The sequence below is a fragment of the Mesocricetus auratus genome, unplaced genomic scaffold, assembly GCF_017639785.1.
Source record: "Mesocricetus auratus isolate SY011 unplaced genomic scaffold, BCM_Maur_2.0 Super-Scaffold_100022, whole genome shotgun sequence".
NCBI lineage: Eukaryota > Metazoa > Chordata > Mammalia > Rodentia > Cricetidae > Mesocricetus > Mesocricetus auratus.
Window position 1 is genome coordinate 28116579 of NW_024429203.1, and position 17495 is coordinate 28134073.

General features: G+C 44.6%; 1 protein-coding gene across 3 annotated transcripts in view; it reads right to left on the bottom strand.

Annotated features, from left to right (window-relative positions):
• The window catches only part of Ttc12 (tetratricopeptide repeat domain 12), a 44040-nt gene that overhangs the window by 15501 nt on the left and 11044 nt on the right, over positions 1-17495 (bottom strand). For all 3 annotated transcript variants that reach the window (XM_005069497.4, XM_040730172.1, XM_040730173.1), the window contains exons 7-13: positions 14626-14685; positions 8800-8871; positions 6324-6384; positions 5672-5860; positions 4577-4646; positions 3554-3642; positions 845-1013 (exon numbers count right to left, since the gene is read on the bottom strand). In XM_005069497.4, coding sequence (XP_005069554.1) covers positions 845-1013; positions 3554-3642; positions 4577-4646; positions 5672-5860; positions 6324-6384; positions 8800-8871; positions 14626-14685 — 710 coding nt within the window. The remainder of the gene's footprint in view (positions 1-844; positions 1014-3553; positions 3643-4576; positions 4647-5671; positions 5861-6323; positions 6385-8799; positions 8872-14625; positions 14686-17495) is intronic.

A 17495-nucleotide genomic window follows, 5' to 3' on the forward strand; every position in this document is an offset into this window, starting at 1 on the left:
TGTTGCCTAACCAGTGATCCCTGGTCCTAGTGACAGGGATACATCTTGACAAACAAGATGGATGGTTCTTGAGGAACAACACCCAAGACTGACCACTGACCTCCCCAAGCATGCATAAACACGTGCACCTGTGCACACAAGTACACCCACATACGTGAGTACACTCCCTTGGTATGTGTGCCCACCACCCACCCACACACACACCACATACATCTTTCCTTACACACTAAATACAGATGTAATCAGCAAACAAACAAAACTAATTGTTAAAAAGCTGAAGAGCACAGACAGAAAGAGTCACTGTGATTCAAGTAAGTTGTTTTAGGAAATCCTTTAAGAGTTGTGCACACACTATCCCTATGTATCTTGGTCTTTGAAAAACCTCCACTAAAAAGCATTTATTTTATTAAATTATACTCTCTCATTTTAGAAATGCCTGAAGGATATGCAAAGCAAAACACACGTCTTGTGTCAAACAGGAGAACTTAGGAAAAGCAGGAGAGGGGCAGGGTGGAACCCGGCCTGAGTCTAACAAGACAGGAGCACGTGATCCATTTCCAGGCTGGGTTCTGCCTGTGCAGGCGCTGCCCTGTCAAGTTCAACCGTTTCCACTCCTGCGGAATCAAAGCTGAGCGTGGTCCCGTGTTCAGCCAGGACCTTGTTGAGATACCCTCCTGATAGGGTTTCTCTCAGAGGCTCTTTCTGTTATTGTCTTTCATGAAAGCTCATGACAACCTGGTGGTCACCACACCCAAGAGACAGCAGGAGGGATGGGCAGCTTGACCTTGCCTACATAGTGGTGACCTGAGGGACCATGGGGAAGATCCCACCAGCACAGGCTTACCGGATCAGGTCCAGGTGCTTGATGACCTGGTTCCGGCCATTCTCTGTCTGGGTGAGCTGCAGCAGTAGGGCCAGGCTCTGCTGCTGAATAATCAGGATTCTGGAGGTCATGAAGGAAGGCAGCAGACTGGCCATATCCGGGTGGGTCACAAGCCGGCGCTGGTTTTCCTCTGCAGAACACAGGTGTCACTCTGTCTTGAGCTGCCACGGCAGCATGTAAGTGCATTCTGTCGCCCACCACCACAACAAGAAGCTGGCTCTTGACGCATTTGCCAGGCAGGATAATGACTTATAAGAATGGGACGCATGTATTCGAATATGCAGAGTGATGCTCTTTGCCCATCACTAACTCCTGTGGTCCTCGGCTTCCTCATCAGTGAGATGAGGACCCACCTGCTAGAGCTTTTAATGCGGATTCAGCGAGCCACTGCTAGATGGTGCTGGATGGAGACCGGCTCTCATAGATTAGTTATACTATTACTGTTCTTATAAAAGCTTTCTCAGTGGGTGGAATGTGGAACTGGATGAAGGAAAAGCATTTGGCTTGACTGGAATATGATCAGAGAATCAGCCTTTAGAAGGAGAGGGGTAAGTTGGGGTGGGAGATGCAGGAGAGTGGGAGGAGGGGAAGGAGGGGGAACTGTGGTTGGTATGTAGAATGAATAAAAAATTTAAAATAAAAAGGTGGCCAGAGCAACCATTTGTATCTTCCTGAGAAACTATGATATCATGTGAGAAGTATACCTCCATAATACAATAGACAATGAGCTTCCCCAGAGTCCTAACACTGAAATTCAGTGACATTGAGTTTTGCTTGCTATGTGTCCGGGGCAGGCACGTGGGAGCAGACAGGACATGGCAGGAGTACGAGAATAAGTGATGAAACACAGTAGAGCAAACTGGAGAGAAGGTGTCACGGTCTGAATCTGAAATACACTCAAAGGTTCCCGTGTTAAAGGTGTGGTGGTTTGAATGCAAGTGGTCCCCATGGGTTCACATACTTGAGTGTTTGGCCCCCAGTCGGTGGAACTGTTTGGGAAGGATTAGGGGGCGTGCTCTTGTTGGAGAAGGTGCGTCACTGTGGGTGTCCTGGGTGTGACTTCTCTCTCTGACCTAACAATATGCCACTGATGTATTCTCATGTTTCTTCTTTTGCATGCACTCTGCTTCTTAAAAAAACATGGCTTTGTGTTTATTGACATGTCAAAATTCCATGAGTCTGAGACACAGCATGTGTATACCCTGGGTGACAATATTTTTCAGATACTAAAACAACATAAATCCAAGGCTGACAGAAACAAAAGTATCTGGGTTATTATGCTTGATTCAAAGAGTAAACACAGCCACCAAGTTCCTTCCTTTAGGAATCTTGAAAAACACACAGCCCTGAGCAAGGGTGTCTGTGTGTGTGTATGTGTATGTGCATATCCATGTATACGTGTGTGTGTGTGTGTGTGTGTGTGTGTGTGTGTGTGTGTGTGTGTGTGTATGCAAGCATATGGATGGAAGCCAGAGGACACTTACATATCGTCCTCAGGCATCATTCAAGGCTCTTCTCCTTCTCCTTCTTTTTCTTCTCCTTCTCCTCCTCCACTTCCTCCCCCTCCTCCTCCCCCTTCTCCTCCTTCTCTTCTTTTTATTAGGAACTTACTAACATGGAAATCATCAGGTAGATGAGGCTGGCTGTCCTTCAAGTCCTGGGGATCTACCTCCACATTCCCAGCATGTCACCACACCTGTTTTTGCTTTTTGTTTTGTTTTCTATTGTTGGTAATGTGGTTTCTGGGACAAACTGAGATGCTTGGCTATACTGACTGCTCCCTTCCAGTAACTGGGCTTCCTGATAGGCCAGTTTCCTACAGCCTACTGCAAGTTCTCGGTCCTTCCTCCTACTAAATGAAAGGAGATGGCTTCCTCATACTCAGCTGGTACAATACACACACTCCTGGCAAGCTCCACCCTGTCATTGTCCTCATTTCTAGTGTTTCCTCTCCCAAGTGCAAACCTCTTCCTGTGAAACACATTTCTATGAGATGACAGGAAAAACTTAAAATCTTGATACACACAGAAGCCATAAAAGTGGCTCAGAAAAAAATTGTGCGAAAACTTAATGATCCCTGGAGGATGCTGCATGAAGTAAGAATTGACAAAATAAAATCCCTCTGGCATTTTCCTATTTCAGTAACAGACGCTAATCAGTGTCCAAAGATGCCGGCTGGTAGTCATGCATCTCAAGACACTGCAAGGGGTGCTATGGTCAGCAAAGCCAAAGTATTTTCAAACAGACAAAAAAGGACACTATCTCCTTTGCTCATGACATGAGCAGAAGTCATGAGTCTGCAGAGGAGGGAGAGGAAGGAAAAGGCATGGGTGTGTGGGGGAGCTGACAGTGATCTTGCCCACTCTCCACCACTGTGTCCTGAGGCAGAGGGGAGGAAGGGGAGGAGGACAATGAGAAGAAAGAGAAAGAGGAATAGGAGGAAGGGAAATAGGAGGAGGGGGAGCAGGAAGAGGAAGAGGAGGAGAAGGGGGGGGGGCTGAGGAATGAGTTTTTTTTTTTTGTCCATATACTTTTAGGAAGGAAAAGGCATGGAATCCAGACATCAATCCTCCCAGGCCTGACCATTGGGGAGAACTACCATGCTGAGGCATGCAGCTTTTTCTTCTGGGGACATATAACTGGCAGTGGGCACTGTAGTGCCAGGCTTACCATTGTCACTACACACTGCTTGCCAGAGCTTCAAAACAGCCACACAGAGAACCTCTTCAGCTGCATCCTTCCCTGCTGAGAAGAGGCACCTGGAAAGGACAGGGAGAGCAGTGTAGAATCTGGGGACTGGTCTTGCTTTCTTTGGGCTGGGTTCCACCCCCAGGCTCAGCAAATAAAAGAGTTAAGAGAATTTTTAAAATTTGGTGGTACACACCTTTAATTCTACCACCCATTAGGCAGAGGCAGGTGGGTCTCTGTGAGTTCAAAGCCAGGGTGGTCTACATAGAGAGTGGTCAGTCAGAGCTACACAGTGAGATCCCTCAAAAGAAAAAGAAAGACAGAAAGAAAGAAAAGGAAAGAAGGAAAGAGATGAAGGAAGGAAGGAATGAAGAAAGAAAGAGAGAAAGAAATTTCTTATCCATAAGTAACCATCACCAAGGAGCTACCCGTCACTGATTCCAAACATCCAGATCAAATGTAAAGGCTAAAAACACAGGGATGGGTACACAGAAGAGGGTGGACAGCCAAAGGCCATCAGTGATGAGTGGACATGCAAACATCCAACCCATGTCAGGATCCCAAGCCTCCTGAATAATCCAAGCACAATATGAAATAAACACAGCATACCACCCCCTTCCATGTAGGTCTTGCTTTAGGTAAAATTCTAAATGGACATGGACCTAGATGCTTCTACTTTTTTAAATGACCAGTAAAATGAGAAAAAGAACAAACTAAAATCTTACAAAATTCTGGTGGGAAACCAGTAGGAGTGGTGTTTGTCTGTCTGGGACATGTGGAGAGGGCCCGTGGGACAGGCTCACTCTGTCAGCTGCAACATGATGCAAAAGGCCAGAGGCTCTGAGCTGAAGGGGGTTCACATGTGCTCTTTCAGGGGTCACCTTGCTGACTGAGGAGCAAGGACACAGAGTCCAAAGGCCTTGCCTCTGTGGCCAGTAACTGCTTCCACACACACAGATCTCTGTCTTTTCTTGTAGACATCTGGCTCTTTCCAAACATCCTTACCTTCTTATGAGCTTGTGATCACTGATGGTGCTGAATCCACCATATGTTCTGAACAAGGTCCGTTCTGTGCCTGAAACAAAACCACAAGAGCCGAGTCAGATCCTAACCCACTAGATTGGTATCTAGCTGCAGCACAGTAAAGCTGATCACCAGATCCCAGTGCAAAAGGGCAAGATCATCAAAAATCTAGGTAGATCGTCACACTTTGAGAAATGCAATCACCACCAGCCACTCGATATGTTGCCATCAGAGGGACTGCTTAGAAACTTGTCAGTATCTCAGTTCATTCCTCTGAAAGTTTTCGAGAGCCTGCGGGAACTGTTTGATCCCTGGAAAGTACTGGAGAGCCATCTGAATCTAGATGTTTATATTGAAGCTTTCTCCTGGCTCTGGAGACGAACTTACATTTTCTAAGAAAGCAGCCAAGGGGGTCATCAGGGCCACCTCTGTTTCACACTAAAGGGGGACCAGAGTCTCCATTCATTTGTACAAATGACATCCTGTCACTGAGCAACCAAAGTTGTTTAAGTTCTGCCATCAGTGTTTACAGGAACCGGTAACAGAGTGACACGCTCTCATTACAAGACAGATATTTCCTCCGAAGCTATTTTCATCTTCCAAGACACCATCAAGTGCATCTGGGGTGATCCCTATAGTTTAATCACAGACATTTCTTCCGTTTCTACTTGGCGTAGGGTGTGTGCATGGTCTAGGATGTTAGGCTGGACATGGGGATGGAAGCAAGATGTGTGGAACACATGCGAGGGAAAATTTTATACAGTAAGTACACTGGCTTATTTAACATTATATTTATATAAACATAAACACATGCTGTGTGGTGCATGTAATATAAGCACACATGGAGCTGGTGTACACCATGTGTGTGTCTTGTGCCATGTGTGTGGTGTTCACTGCATAAGTCGATGCATTCCTGAAGAGGATGGGATACAGGTGGAGGTATATTTCTTCCATACCCTCTTTGACACCTGTATTAGTGTAGATTTTCAGCTGATGTCTATAGAAGGGAGGGAATTTTTGTCCCACGGAGCCAGATTCCTGGACCTGTGCCTTCATGTGGACACATGTCTAACTTACAGTTGGTCATCATTTCTGTCAGGATCTCAATGCCTCCTGCATAGAACAAGGGTGTCTGGCCAGGCTTGGAGAGGGTCTCCAGGAGATTTTTAGTTGTCATTGCTGTGTTCTTTCCTGAATGCAGGGACTCACGAGCTTCCTTCTCTTGTAGATCTGCCTTTTCTTGAAGAGTTACTTGATTTAGGTATTCTAGCAAAACAAGCAGGAAAAAGCAAAATGAAGCAACAGTCTAACAATTGAAAGAAGCATCCAAAAGCTCCCCCCCCCCCCCCACATCTCCCTGACCTTGCGCACTCTCTTCCTTACATCCTTGCAAGAATGGGAAGTATAAAGCAAGAAAATAATTCAGACTCTTCTTCAGGAAGAAGTTGTTTAGGAGCAAAGTAAAATCTAAACCACATCTTAAGTCGTCTTGGAAATTTGGAAATAGAAGTCTATGGGAGGATGGCATGGAAGAAAAGAAATGGAGTCATCTAAACATGACCACAGAGGGGGAGATGAGCATAGCGAACTTGTGGACACGGAGGGCTGGGCAGTGAAGGAAAGGCAAGGCTGTGGCCTTGACCAGGACAGAGAAAGTAGGGAGGGCAGCCCAGTGGAGTACAAAGGAAACCCGGATTTATATGGATCCTAGCAGCAGGGACAGTCTCACCTTTCACCTGTGTCTGAAGCTTGGGGTTTATCTCTCCCATCTTCTGATAACACTCTCTAGACTGGGAAACAGAAACAAGACCTTGAGAGGTGGTCAGGGGTAACCATGATTACAGACCAGATGTGGGGCAACCCAGGGCTTGCTTCCTTCATTATCCCTTCTTATCTTTTCCCCTGCTCCTGGCACAGGAGGCGGCCAGGAAGAGCGTGAGCTTTTGATATTTTTGCTTGGACTTCTCAGGTTCTGTGACACGACAGGTACTGTTGCAAAAATTCATTTTAAAAACTTGTTTGTTAAACACAAACTGTGATGTCTACTACCCAGTCTTGTATTTTTTGTGGCTCATGTCTGCCAGAGGTAAGAATAATCATAATGTATATGCTAAACTTGGATTTGATATTTGCACTAGAGACTATCACTATACCCAGGAGATCAGGAATTCAGCAAAACCGGAGGCTGTGTTGACTAAGACCCAGGAATAGAAGAGAACAGCCTGGAGTTAGAGGTACAGGCTGCGAAATCAGCCAGCGAAGAAGCTAATCACTGGCTGCTTCAGAATGAGCTAGAGAGCTTCCCAGTTAGTTCTTACCAAGGAAATGGAAATGGATGGAACTAGAAGAAACCATCCTGAGTGAGGTAACCCAGTCACAAAAAGACAAACATGGTATGTACTCACTCATATATGGATTTTAGACATAGGGGAAAGGATTACCAGCCTACAATCCACACCGCCAGAGAAGCTACCAAACAAGAAGTACCCTAAGAGAGACACACATGGTTCTCCAGAGAAGGGGAAAAGGACAAGGTCTCCTGAGCTAATTGGGAGCAGGGGGGGCAAGGGGAGAGGGAGTAAGGAGATAGAGAAGGTGAGAAGAGGAGGGGAGAGGAGGACATGAGAGAGCAGGAAGATTGAGTCAGGGGAAGAATAGAGGAGAGTAAGAAAAAAGATACCATAATAGAGGGAGCCATTATAGGTTTAAATTGAAATCTGGCACTAGGGAAATGTCCAGAGATCTACAAGGTTGACCCCAACTAACAATCTAAGCAATAAATGCCCTTTTCTGATAATGAGATTGATGACTATCTTATGTGCCATCCTAGAGAATTCATCCAGTAGCTGATGGAAGCAGAAGCAGACAGCCACAGCTAAACACTGGGCTGAAATCTAGAATCCAGTTGCTGAAGGGAGGAGTGATGAGCAAAGGGGTCAAGACCAGGCTGGAGAGACCCACATAAACAGCTGACCTGAACAAGGGAGAGCTCATGGACCCCAGAGTGATAGCTAGAAAACTAGCATAGGACTGTTCTAGACTCCCTGAATGTGGATGTTAGTTTGGAGGTCTGGTTAATCTATGGGGCCTCTGGAAATGGATCAGTATTTATCCCTAGTACGTGAATGGACTTTGGGAGCCCAATCCACATAGGGGGATACTCCTTCAGTATAGACACACAGAGAAGGGTCTAGGCCCTGCTCCAAATGATGTGACAGATTTTGAAGATTCCCCCATGGAAGGCCTCACCCTCCCTGGGGAGCAGAAAGGGGATGAGAAAGGGAGTAGATGGGTGGCAGGGGAGGAGGGGAGGGAGAGGGAACTGGGATTGAAATATAAAACAAGCTTGTTTCTAATTTAAATAAAAAAGAAAAATAAAGTAATAAAAAAGTTTCTAGAAAAAGAAAGAAGTTCAGGGAGATTTGGGGGCAAAGATAGTATCACTCGATTATATTTAAGAAATGTGTGTACCCAGCCAGTCTTCAAGAGAAAAAAAACTAAGAAGAAAATAAACACTCATATCCTCAAGGTTTATCATGGCTCATCTAGAAAACTGGGATTAAGACTGAACAGAAGAAGGCTGAAGGGATGGCTCAGCAGGTACAGGAGTTTGTCACCCAAGCCTAGTAACCGAGACCTGAGATGATCCCTGGAATTCATGTCAAGGTGGAAGGAGGGAAAAGACTTCACAGAGTTATCCTCTGACCTCTGTGCCACACCAGGCTCATGAGCACACAACAACAAACAGAGAATGAATACAATAAAAATATCATGTTGACAAAAGAGCATTATTCCAGGATAGATGTATATATTTTGAACCCAACATCTCAGCCCCAGATCCAATCCATGAGTTATTTCCGTTGGCTTGGGACCTAGGATCCCATCACTCCCTACCGCTTCCACCACCATCAACACTGGGATTAACTATGTGATGCTGTAGTGAGTATGCATAAACATTTGGAGCAATGAGATTGCAAGTGAATTTTGTTTTCTTTTTGTTCATGTATTTTCTATGAGGAAGTTGAACCAGTACAAGTAGAATATTCTGCTGACTCGGCTGACATGAGTCAACAGCTAGTGGGACTGTCCCAGATTTCATGCAACATCCTTCCCAATTGCATTATCTCAGGACTTCAGAAAACACTAAAAGGTGAACTAACATCTACCCAACTTGTGAGTTAGCTTACACTTCACTAAGAACTTACCTTGCTGTAGTTCTTCATGGCAAGGTGGGCCTTCCCCATGTGGAAATAGGCTTTTGTGCATTTTTCATCACACTGTGTGAAAGAGAATGACTGATCAGATATTTCCGAGGATCTGAAGTCATTAGACACTCCCCTGCCTGCCTAGTTAATAGAACGAGGGCAGAGCTTTGGTTCTCAGGACAGCTACCAGGCTGACAATTAAGACTGTTCTATGCATTTGTGATCAAACTAATTGCTGCTTGCAAGGAGCCTGGACACATGGGCATGCTCTCTTCCAGATTAGTGATACTTCCAGTTCTCACTTCCATGTAGAGACTCTTTCAAGAAGTAGCAAGACCCTAACTTTAGAATAGCCCTCAACATTGGCTGAATGCTAGAATCACCTGGAAGGGTCATATATGTCCAGACCTGGCTGTCCCTGGGGAGAGAGAACAGCAAAGCAGCCCAAGAGTAAGAACCACTGTATCCTTGAGAACAGCTGGAACAGCTGGAAGGTGACACATTTCCAGCAATATTTACTACAGGTTATCTGTTGAGCATGCCTATCGTGGAAAGGAGAGGCTGGGTATTCAGCCATGGAAAGCTCCTCTGTGAGAACTCCAGCTGACTGCCTCAACTTCCCCAGTCCGCTTCTGCTGGATGTCCTGAGGGCCTGGCTTAATGGTGTTAACTCTACCTGTAGCTATTTGTTCTCTTACTCAGACACGCTGCTCTGCTTGGGACACTCCATCAAGAACTCCAGTCACCTGCCTTGAAGAGGTGTCTCCAGTCAACTTCTGCTCAATGCTCCTGAGCACCTTATCTGACATTTTGCTCTCTCCCATGCACTATCTCTCCCTCTCCTTCCCTTCCTCTCCTCCATGCTCTTTCTCTCTCCCCCTTCCCTCCTCTCTCCCCACCATGCATTTTCTCTCTCCTTCTCCTCTTCCCCTACCCCATGCTCTTTCTCTCTACTCTCATTATTATGTTATTTCTTACTTTGGCTTGCTATACACCTCATTCAAATCAGAAAGCTTGGCTATTGTAGACCATTCTTTGGATCATAAACAACAACCAGCAATGCACATTAATACCACTTAAGATCTAGATGGATGTCCCCTACAAAAGGGAGGCTTTAAGTGTACAGCCAAGGATACACCAATCACAGAAGGGCCCTCCCCTGCTTGCTCCTTCTCATCCTAAGTCTGCAGGGAGCCATCCGGCACAGATACATGAACTAAAATCGGAAACATCAGTTAAATAGCCTTCACTGATCCTTTTATAAGCAAGGTATTGAGTCAGGTGAGACATCCTTCAGGGGTTAGATTTAGATGGTTCAAGAGGTCAATCTTAGAAGTCTAAAATGTTCCAGGTGTATCAACAACTAAGAATGCTACTTAGGCCACTAGCTTTTTGAAAAACTATTTTCCTTACCTAGAAAGTAAAGACAGTAATTAATTAATTGATTGATCAATTCTCTCTCTCTCTCTCTCTCTCTCTCTCTCTCTCTCTCTCTCTCTCACACACACACACACACTTACTCTCTTACTTACTGTTGGGAGGAAGAATCACATACCACTTAGCACTCTGTTGGGTAATACTCTATTAGCTGCTGTTGCTGTGGTTACAGCAGCAACAATACATTTCACAGCAAATGTGATTTAAAGAAAGGTTAAATAATAGTAAAAGAGGGAACAATAAATGCTGAAGAAACTTTTACAGGCATGTTTTTATGTATATCACTTCCTGATCTACTGCTAAATGAATGGGAGTAATGAAGACACTAAAGAGAGTCCAGGTTGATCTGTCTGTTACATGTGCTAGAATCCGGCTTGATGGCTTGTAGGAGCATCCTATGTGAGCCTCATAGAGATGCAAGAAAACAGGCCAGCCTTCCCTATCCATCTCAGACAAAGAAACCAGAGCAAGAGAGGGTTGATACTGTATAATTTATAGGTAAAAGAGCTAGATTTTGAAATCTGGCCACTTAATTCCAGGACACGGGGCTTTAAAAATGTTATCAGGACTGGGATGTGGCTGCCTAATATGCCCAAGACCCTAGGTTTAAATCCCAATATCCAAAACAATAACAACAATAAATAAAACCAAATATCTTTCAGAAATATGCTGTGAAAAAAATGAACATTGGCTCTACAGGACATGCTAGGCCACGCACTCAGCAGAGGAGACTAAAGAGACAGGGTCTAAAGCAAAGCAAGCAATAGGAGAGGGGTTAGAACTGAATCTGGAGTGAGTGGAAGAATTGAAGGGAGGATGACAGAAAGAGAAGGGAATGGGTAGTGTCCAGAAGTGGGAGAGGTCAGGAGCCTTTATGGACAGCACATCTGGAATTGAAGTATTGGGTGGAGGAACAGGGCTGGAAAGGGTGAACTGAAAAGACTCCCCAAAGAAATCTCAAATATCAAGAGAGAGGAGGGCACACCATCAGTGGTGTCAAGAGGGCAAGATGGTCTGGAGGTGGCCTGAAGTAGTGAGCAGAGCAGAGAAAGGCAGGGCGGTGAGCAAGCAGTCCAGACAGACACCTAGAGGGAGGGCTGATGCCTGAAGCCCTGGTGACAGTGGCAGGAACAGAAGGGCAGACATCAGAGCTATGTCAAAGAAAGATCAACACCAACACCAACTGAATATACATGATGAGAAGTCAGAACTGAGTTCAGATGTCTGCAAAACAGGTGTGCCCTTAACACAAAGAGGCCATGAAGGCAGGTAGAAGAGAACCTGCCCAAGTGGGAAGACAGTGTGAGCTTGTAGACTTCGTTGGTGGTGGGGGTGGGGGTGGTGGTGTTGATGCCAAAGTCAGCCAAGGGGAAACCTGTATGATGTAGCTGAGATGGGCCGGACCTGGGGAAGCACGTCTGAAAGCTACTTGCATGGATGACAGGTGCACCCATGAGAGGAGATGGGGAGCTTTGGGGACACAGCTTCTAGAGCAAAGGAGGAAGCCATCAGAGTGGTAAGCATAGAAGAGTCACAAAGTATGAAATCCAGGAAGCAGAAAAGGAGTGACCTGGGGAAGGGAGGATGCTCCCCACTTCCAATCATGAGAACCAAATATTCTGGGCACATTCATGGCAGAGTACCAGGGTTCTAGGGCTGGGACATGAGTCTATAGACTGGAGACCATGACCTATACAGGTGTGGCATAGAGAAGTGGATATAGCTTGACAGCACCTTCCTCCTCCACCCACAAAGAGCAACTAATTGATCTTATGACTGGACCTGTCCAGTCTAATCAAGAGCCTTCCGCCACGTGCATTTATTCCAATGACGCCCACACTCTCTTTGGAGGGGTGCGGCCTTCAAAGTGGGATGGATTTCCTTGGGTAGGAATGCGGAAGATGACATGAGTCTGCTCCTAATTGAAAACAGCTTTCCCACCCTTATCTTCTTTGACAAGGAACACCGGAATTGAAATATCTCTTAGGCTGGTCTCTTCCAATTTAAAAGTGTCAAAAATGTTAAATTGGCACAAAAGTCCCTGTCCTATTAATAATAGAATGCTAAAGATATTCACTACTGAGATTTTAAAGAGTTTTAAAGAGAGCAAACCTTTTCTTGGAAGTGGTGGGAAACCACCAGTTTTCAAATTCCTTTTGTGTCGACCCAAACCTTGTCAGCTGGGAGCCTCACTGGACATTTAAGAGCTCCACGGGGCCTGCTCTGTTTTAGTGTCATCATTAAGTTAATTATGTTGACATTAATTCAACATTAGGGCAGAGGCCAGTGTGTTAGACTGGGAGAGTACTGGGTGTGTCTACCTCTTTGGCCCTTGACTGATTAGAAAAGATACCTTTGAGGCCCTGGGAGGAGATCCTGTTTCTTTGTCAGAAAGTAATGGGACCTGTTCTTAAGGATCATGGAATTTAGGGTCAGTATGGCTACCGACTGACTTTGTGAATCTGAGTAAAGTGCTTAATTCATCTTTGAGGCTTCATCTTTTGGTCAGAAAAGTGTGGAAAATAATGGCACCTAACAGAATGTGTGCTGTGAGCCCACAGCAAATGATGTTTTTCTTTGTTTTTCTGTTACTGCTGGAACAGCCAAGGAAAACATACTGGGCTCTCTTTTCTCCTAAAGACTGGTGACAGAAAAAGGAACTGTGAGCAAACAAGGTGACAGTGTGGGTGAGCACGTCTATGCTGGAGGTAGGATGCTGGCATCAGCATGGGGCCACTCTCAGGGTTGAAAGACCTGCCAAGGGTGATGTGCTTCCCCCACACTGTGCCTTCTGATGGATGACACAATCAGGTGCTTCAGGTGACCTGCAGGCTCACACATGCTTTATCAACCGTTGGAATCAAGGGTGATTTTCTAACTCACACCTGTTTCCCTTGCTTATACACTCAATAATAACAAGATAAGTAGGAGGAGCCATTGAGATGACTCAGTAGGTAAAGGCACTTGTCACACAGGCCTGGTGACAGCAGTAGCCTAATCCCTGGAACCCACCAAAAGGTGGAAGGACAAGACCATCCTGTGATTTCTATCCAGGTGCTATGATATACATACCTACAAGTCACACACACACACACACACACACAGAGAGAGAGAGAGAGAGAGAGAGAGATTTAGGCCATGGTCATTGGGTGAGGCTAGGTGTGCTGTCCTAGGAAATTAGAGGCAGAGGACACACACCTGGATCATTTCCCTAGCATCTAAATCTGACCTGATGGTAAGTTGTTTAAAATAATATTGTCACATTACAACAAAGAGATACATTTTATGACGTTAGACCTGATGGTGCAGACCTATAAGCATAGGAGGCCTGAGGCAGGCAGAAGGATAGGCAGTTCAGGGCTAGACCAGTGAGACCGTGTCTCAGAATGTACAAGGCTCAGGGATGTGGCTAAGTGGTGAGATTCTTGCCTAATATGTGACAAGCTTTACGATAGAAAGAGTGAGAACAAGAGCAAGAGAGAGTGAAAGTCAGATTGTGAGAGAGAGAGACATACACTCAGAGACAGACAGAGACAGTGAGATAGAAAGACAAGACAGAAATAGGGAGATAGAGACACACACACAGAGACAGAGGCAGGTTCATATTTTTATGGAGTGCCACACAAAATCTATAAGCATTTCAGACATAAAAATGCTTCTTGTTTCTAGGCCCTTTGGGGGCTCATGTGCGCTCTCCCCTGAGAAGGGTTTGTGGGTAATTTTTTAAAGCCCCATGTGACAAAGTAAGATAGGTAGGCTTGGATTTAGGGTTAATTAAACAGTTAGTTGTCTGAAATACTGTTCCCAAGGACTATTTTTGGAGTCCAGGAGCTGAGAGGTTCTTTTCTCCCTGCGTCTTTCATTCTCCACACAGATGCTCTTGGAGGGAACAGGAAGCAAATCATTGTGCATGTGCCCAAGCCTGACCCAAGAGGAAAAATAGCAGTTTGTACTTCTGATGTCCCTCCACAAACAGAAGAGGGTATAATCTATTTCCAGATGGTTACAGCTGAAAGGAAAAGGCCCAGACTTATGAGGAAGATGGCATTGTAGATATTGGTTCTTGTGACTGGTCCTGGAGGAGAGGAAATGATGTCTCTGTTATGTTATCATGGAGAAAAGAGACAGCACCAAGTAAAGAGTGAGATAGTACAACGTAAAACCTTCAAAGACCAATGGCGACAGTATCTCTGGAGTGAACGGATGAGCTAGGCACCCTCATAGCAACTCTATTCCTTCCCATTTCATAGATGGGGAAACTGAGGCTCTCTTTGGAGGTCACACCCTTTAGATGACACACATGGAGTTGCTTTCTATGTACTTCATAATTCAGACAGGGGGCCCCAGCAAGTCCAGTACTGCCATGGGGAAAGGGAAATAGTCTCTCACCTTCAGAGCCCAGTCACAGTCCACGAGGGCCTTCTCATAGTCCCCAAGTTTTATATAAGCCTGAAATGACACAAACACCTGATGTCAGGCACAACTCTGTATCAAGGAGTTATTACTAGTCAGTACAGAAAGAGTAGCTGGGATCAGCAATTAAATAAAGAACAGAAAATGGATTTGAGGATATGGGAAAGCTCGGAACATTATTCACAGGTGGGAGTTACAAATTCGTGTAACCATTATGGAAGTCAATATGGAGGATTCCCTGAAAATCGTCATATGACTCAGCTATAACACCTCTAGGCTCTTACCCAAAGGACTCCTACCACAGAGATACCTGCATGCACATTTAGCAAGGAGATGGAACCAGCCTAGATGTCTATCAACATGCAAATGGGTAATAAAAATACAGTACAGATGCACAATGAAATTTTGTTCAGCCATAAAGAAACATGAGATTTGCTGGGAAATTGATAGCTCTGGGAAATATATAAAAGGGTAAAAAAGACAAATACCACATGTTCTCTCTCAGATGTGGTTCTTAGCTTTAAAAGTATGTGTGTATATGTATATATGTAAGTATGGGTATAGGTCATGTAGCCAGAAAATCATTTTTCAAAATAATATTTACTAATAATAAAATGGGAGAAAGATAAGGGATATACATATGTGTATATTTGTATTTTTTTCTTCTCAAGAAGCACAACATAGATTTTAGGTACTTTTTTTTTGGAAAGTTCCAGAAGAAACAGTAATGGTCATCCCATATAAGAAAGAAAACCCAAGCACCACAAGTGATTCTCTGGGATTCCAACAGTCACCTAGAACAAAGCCCACCCCACATCTAGGTTTATTCATGATCCAAACTTTCTCAAGGGACTGTGACATTCTTGGCAATAAGATGAGCTATTTCCATGAAAAAGCCAATTACAAGCATAACTCCTGGGGAACCAAAGCCTGCAGACAAAAGGAGAGGGGAGTAGGCAGCAGCTGGTTATGGGTTTCTGCAGCACAGCCCCACTCCCTCTTCCGGTCTTGAGTCACACTTGGAAGTCATAAGGGAGGGGGAGGTCAGCATTATTCTAGCTGGCAACCGAGACCATGACCATAGCACTGTGAGTTAGGGTTCGAACAACCCTGAAGACGTCACCACGGACTTCCACAATTTATCATATATTGCCTTTTACTTTTTCCTTCCTTTCTCTTTTTTCCTTTCTTTTAAGACACCCTGTGTCATCTCCATCCTTTCCCCATTTTCAGAAGAGCCAGTTTTCCTAGATGGAAAATGAATTCCAAATTTGTCTAGTGAACACCAGCAATCTAGATTATAACATTAGCTATAGGGAAGAAACAAAGGCAATGAGGGGGCAGGCTTTTCCTTTTTTTCTTTAGCAAGCAATAGTCAATTCCCAGCATCCTTATTGTTTTCTAGCATGGCTTGCAAGCAGTAGAGGCATTTTAAAAATAGTCAGTGGTTCAACTGATTCCTAATACTGGGCAGCACATTCTGTGTTTATTTGCTGGAAGAAATTGCTTCCCCAAAGCTTTTCACTGCACTTCCTGATATTTATCCACAGCCACTCTCAATGTGATCCTTAGGACTAATCAAAGGGTGACTTCAAGTTGAACACAGTAAAATTCAAATAATTTAGATGAATCATGGGGTATGGACAACCTGAACTAGATACAAGTCTGAATTACACAACATTTTAAAAACAATTCAACTCCATTGCTTTCTAATCACTTCAGGGTAACTAGCCTGAATGAGTATCAGCAGGTATATATTTTCCAAGGCAAAATTTGGTGCTGACTAAGAAGGAAAAGTAATCATTGGTTGCTTACACTTAAATGATTCTTCTGAATTCTTTAAATGAACTTATAGCTCCAGTGTTATATAAGGAATGGGATATTGGATAGCTGTGACAAAGCACTAGGGAGAAATATATGGTGGATTTTGTACTTAATAGCTTTATATTTACAATCTTGTTAGGGCAATAAGATGGGCACTGCTAAAATGACTTCTGGCCATCTTTTTTTTATGGACTTGCTTCCTTATAACAAGTTTTTGTCACAAATGAGGGCGGGGGAAAGACACCTGGGCTCTAGTCAGATGTATGCAAACTGCTAAGGTAACGAGTTTGTATTGTGCTTGGATTTATTCATCATTAAACCAGTGTCACTGTCCACACTCCAGAGCTTTCGAATGTCCTGTGTCTTGCTCTGCAGACTTCTTTTCCATAAAGCCTAGACAGGCATTCTTGAGTTACAGAGATTGGAACTGATGAGGTTCTGTGGCTGCCTCTCTCTCTGGTAAATGATGTGGCATCAAGTCTGTCTCACAGAGGTCCTGCTGACAGGTCCTGTCTGTCATAGGATCACATCCACGAATCTGCCACCCCAGACTTCGCTGTATCTCAAAGATAAGGTTACTAGTGATGTTTTTGTTTCCAATGAGAGCTATCAGCCTCCTGCCTTCCTTAAGCAGCAGGTAAGAAACACGGGGGTGGGGGTGGTAGTTAGTTATGTCTAGTGTTTTGAGAACCTGAGGGGCAAGGGGTTCCAGAAACTCTGAATTCCTGAGAAACTGACTGTAGGCTGCCCAACACAATCAAAAATGCAGGTTTGATAAAATGAGAAGAAAACTAACTAGGATAATGGCCTTTGAGAGTCCACTGGAAACACAGAGTTGGCAGATTCCAAGTTCTCACGGGCCATTTCGGTGTCCTAGTTTCTCCTTTATCCACATGGGATAAAGTAAAGTGCCTGGTCAACATGAGTGTCGGGCAGGAGCCAGCTTGCACAGCTCTCTCCAGACCCGGTCACTTGGGCGACTGATGACTGATTATGCCAAGTATTTATACCATGGAAATGGG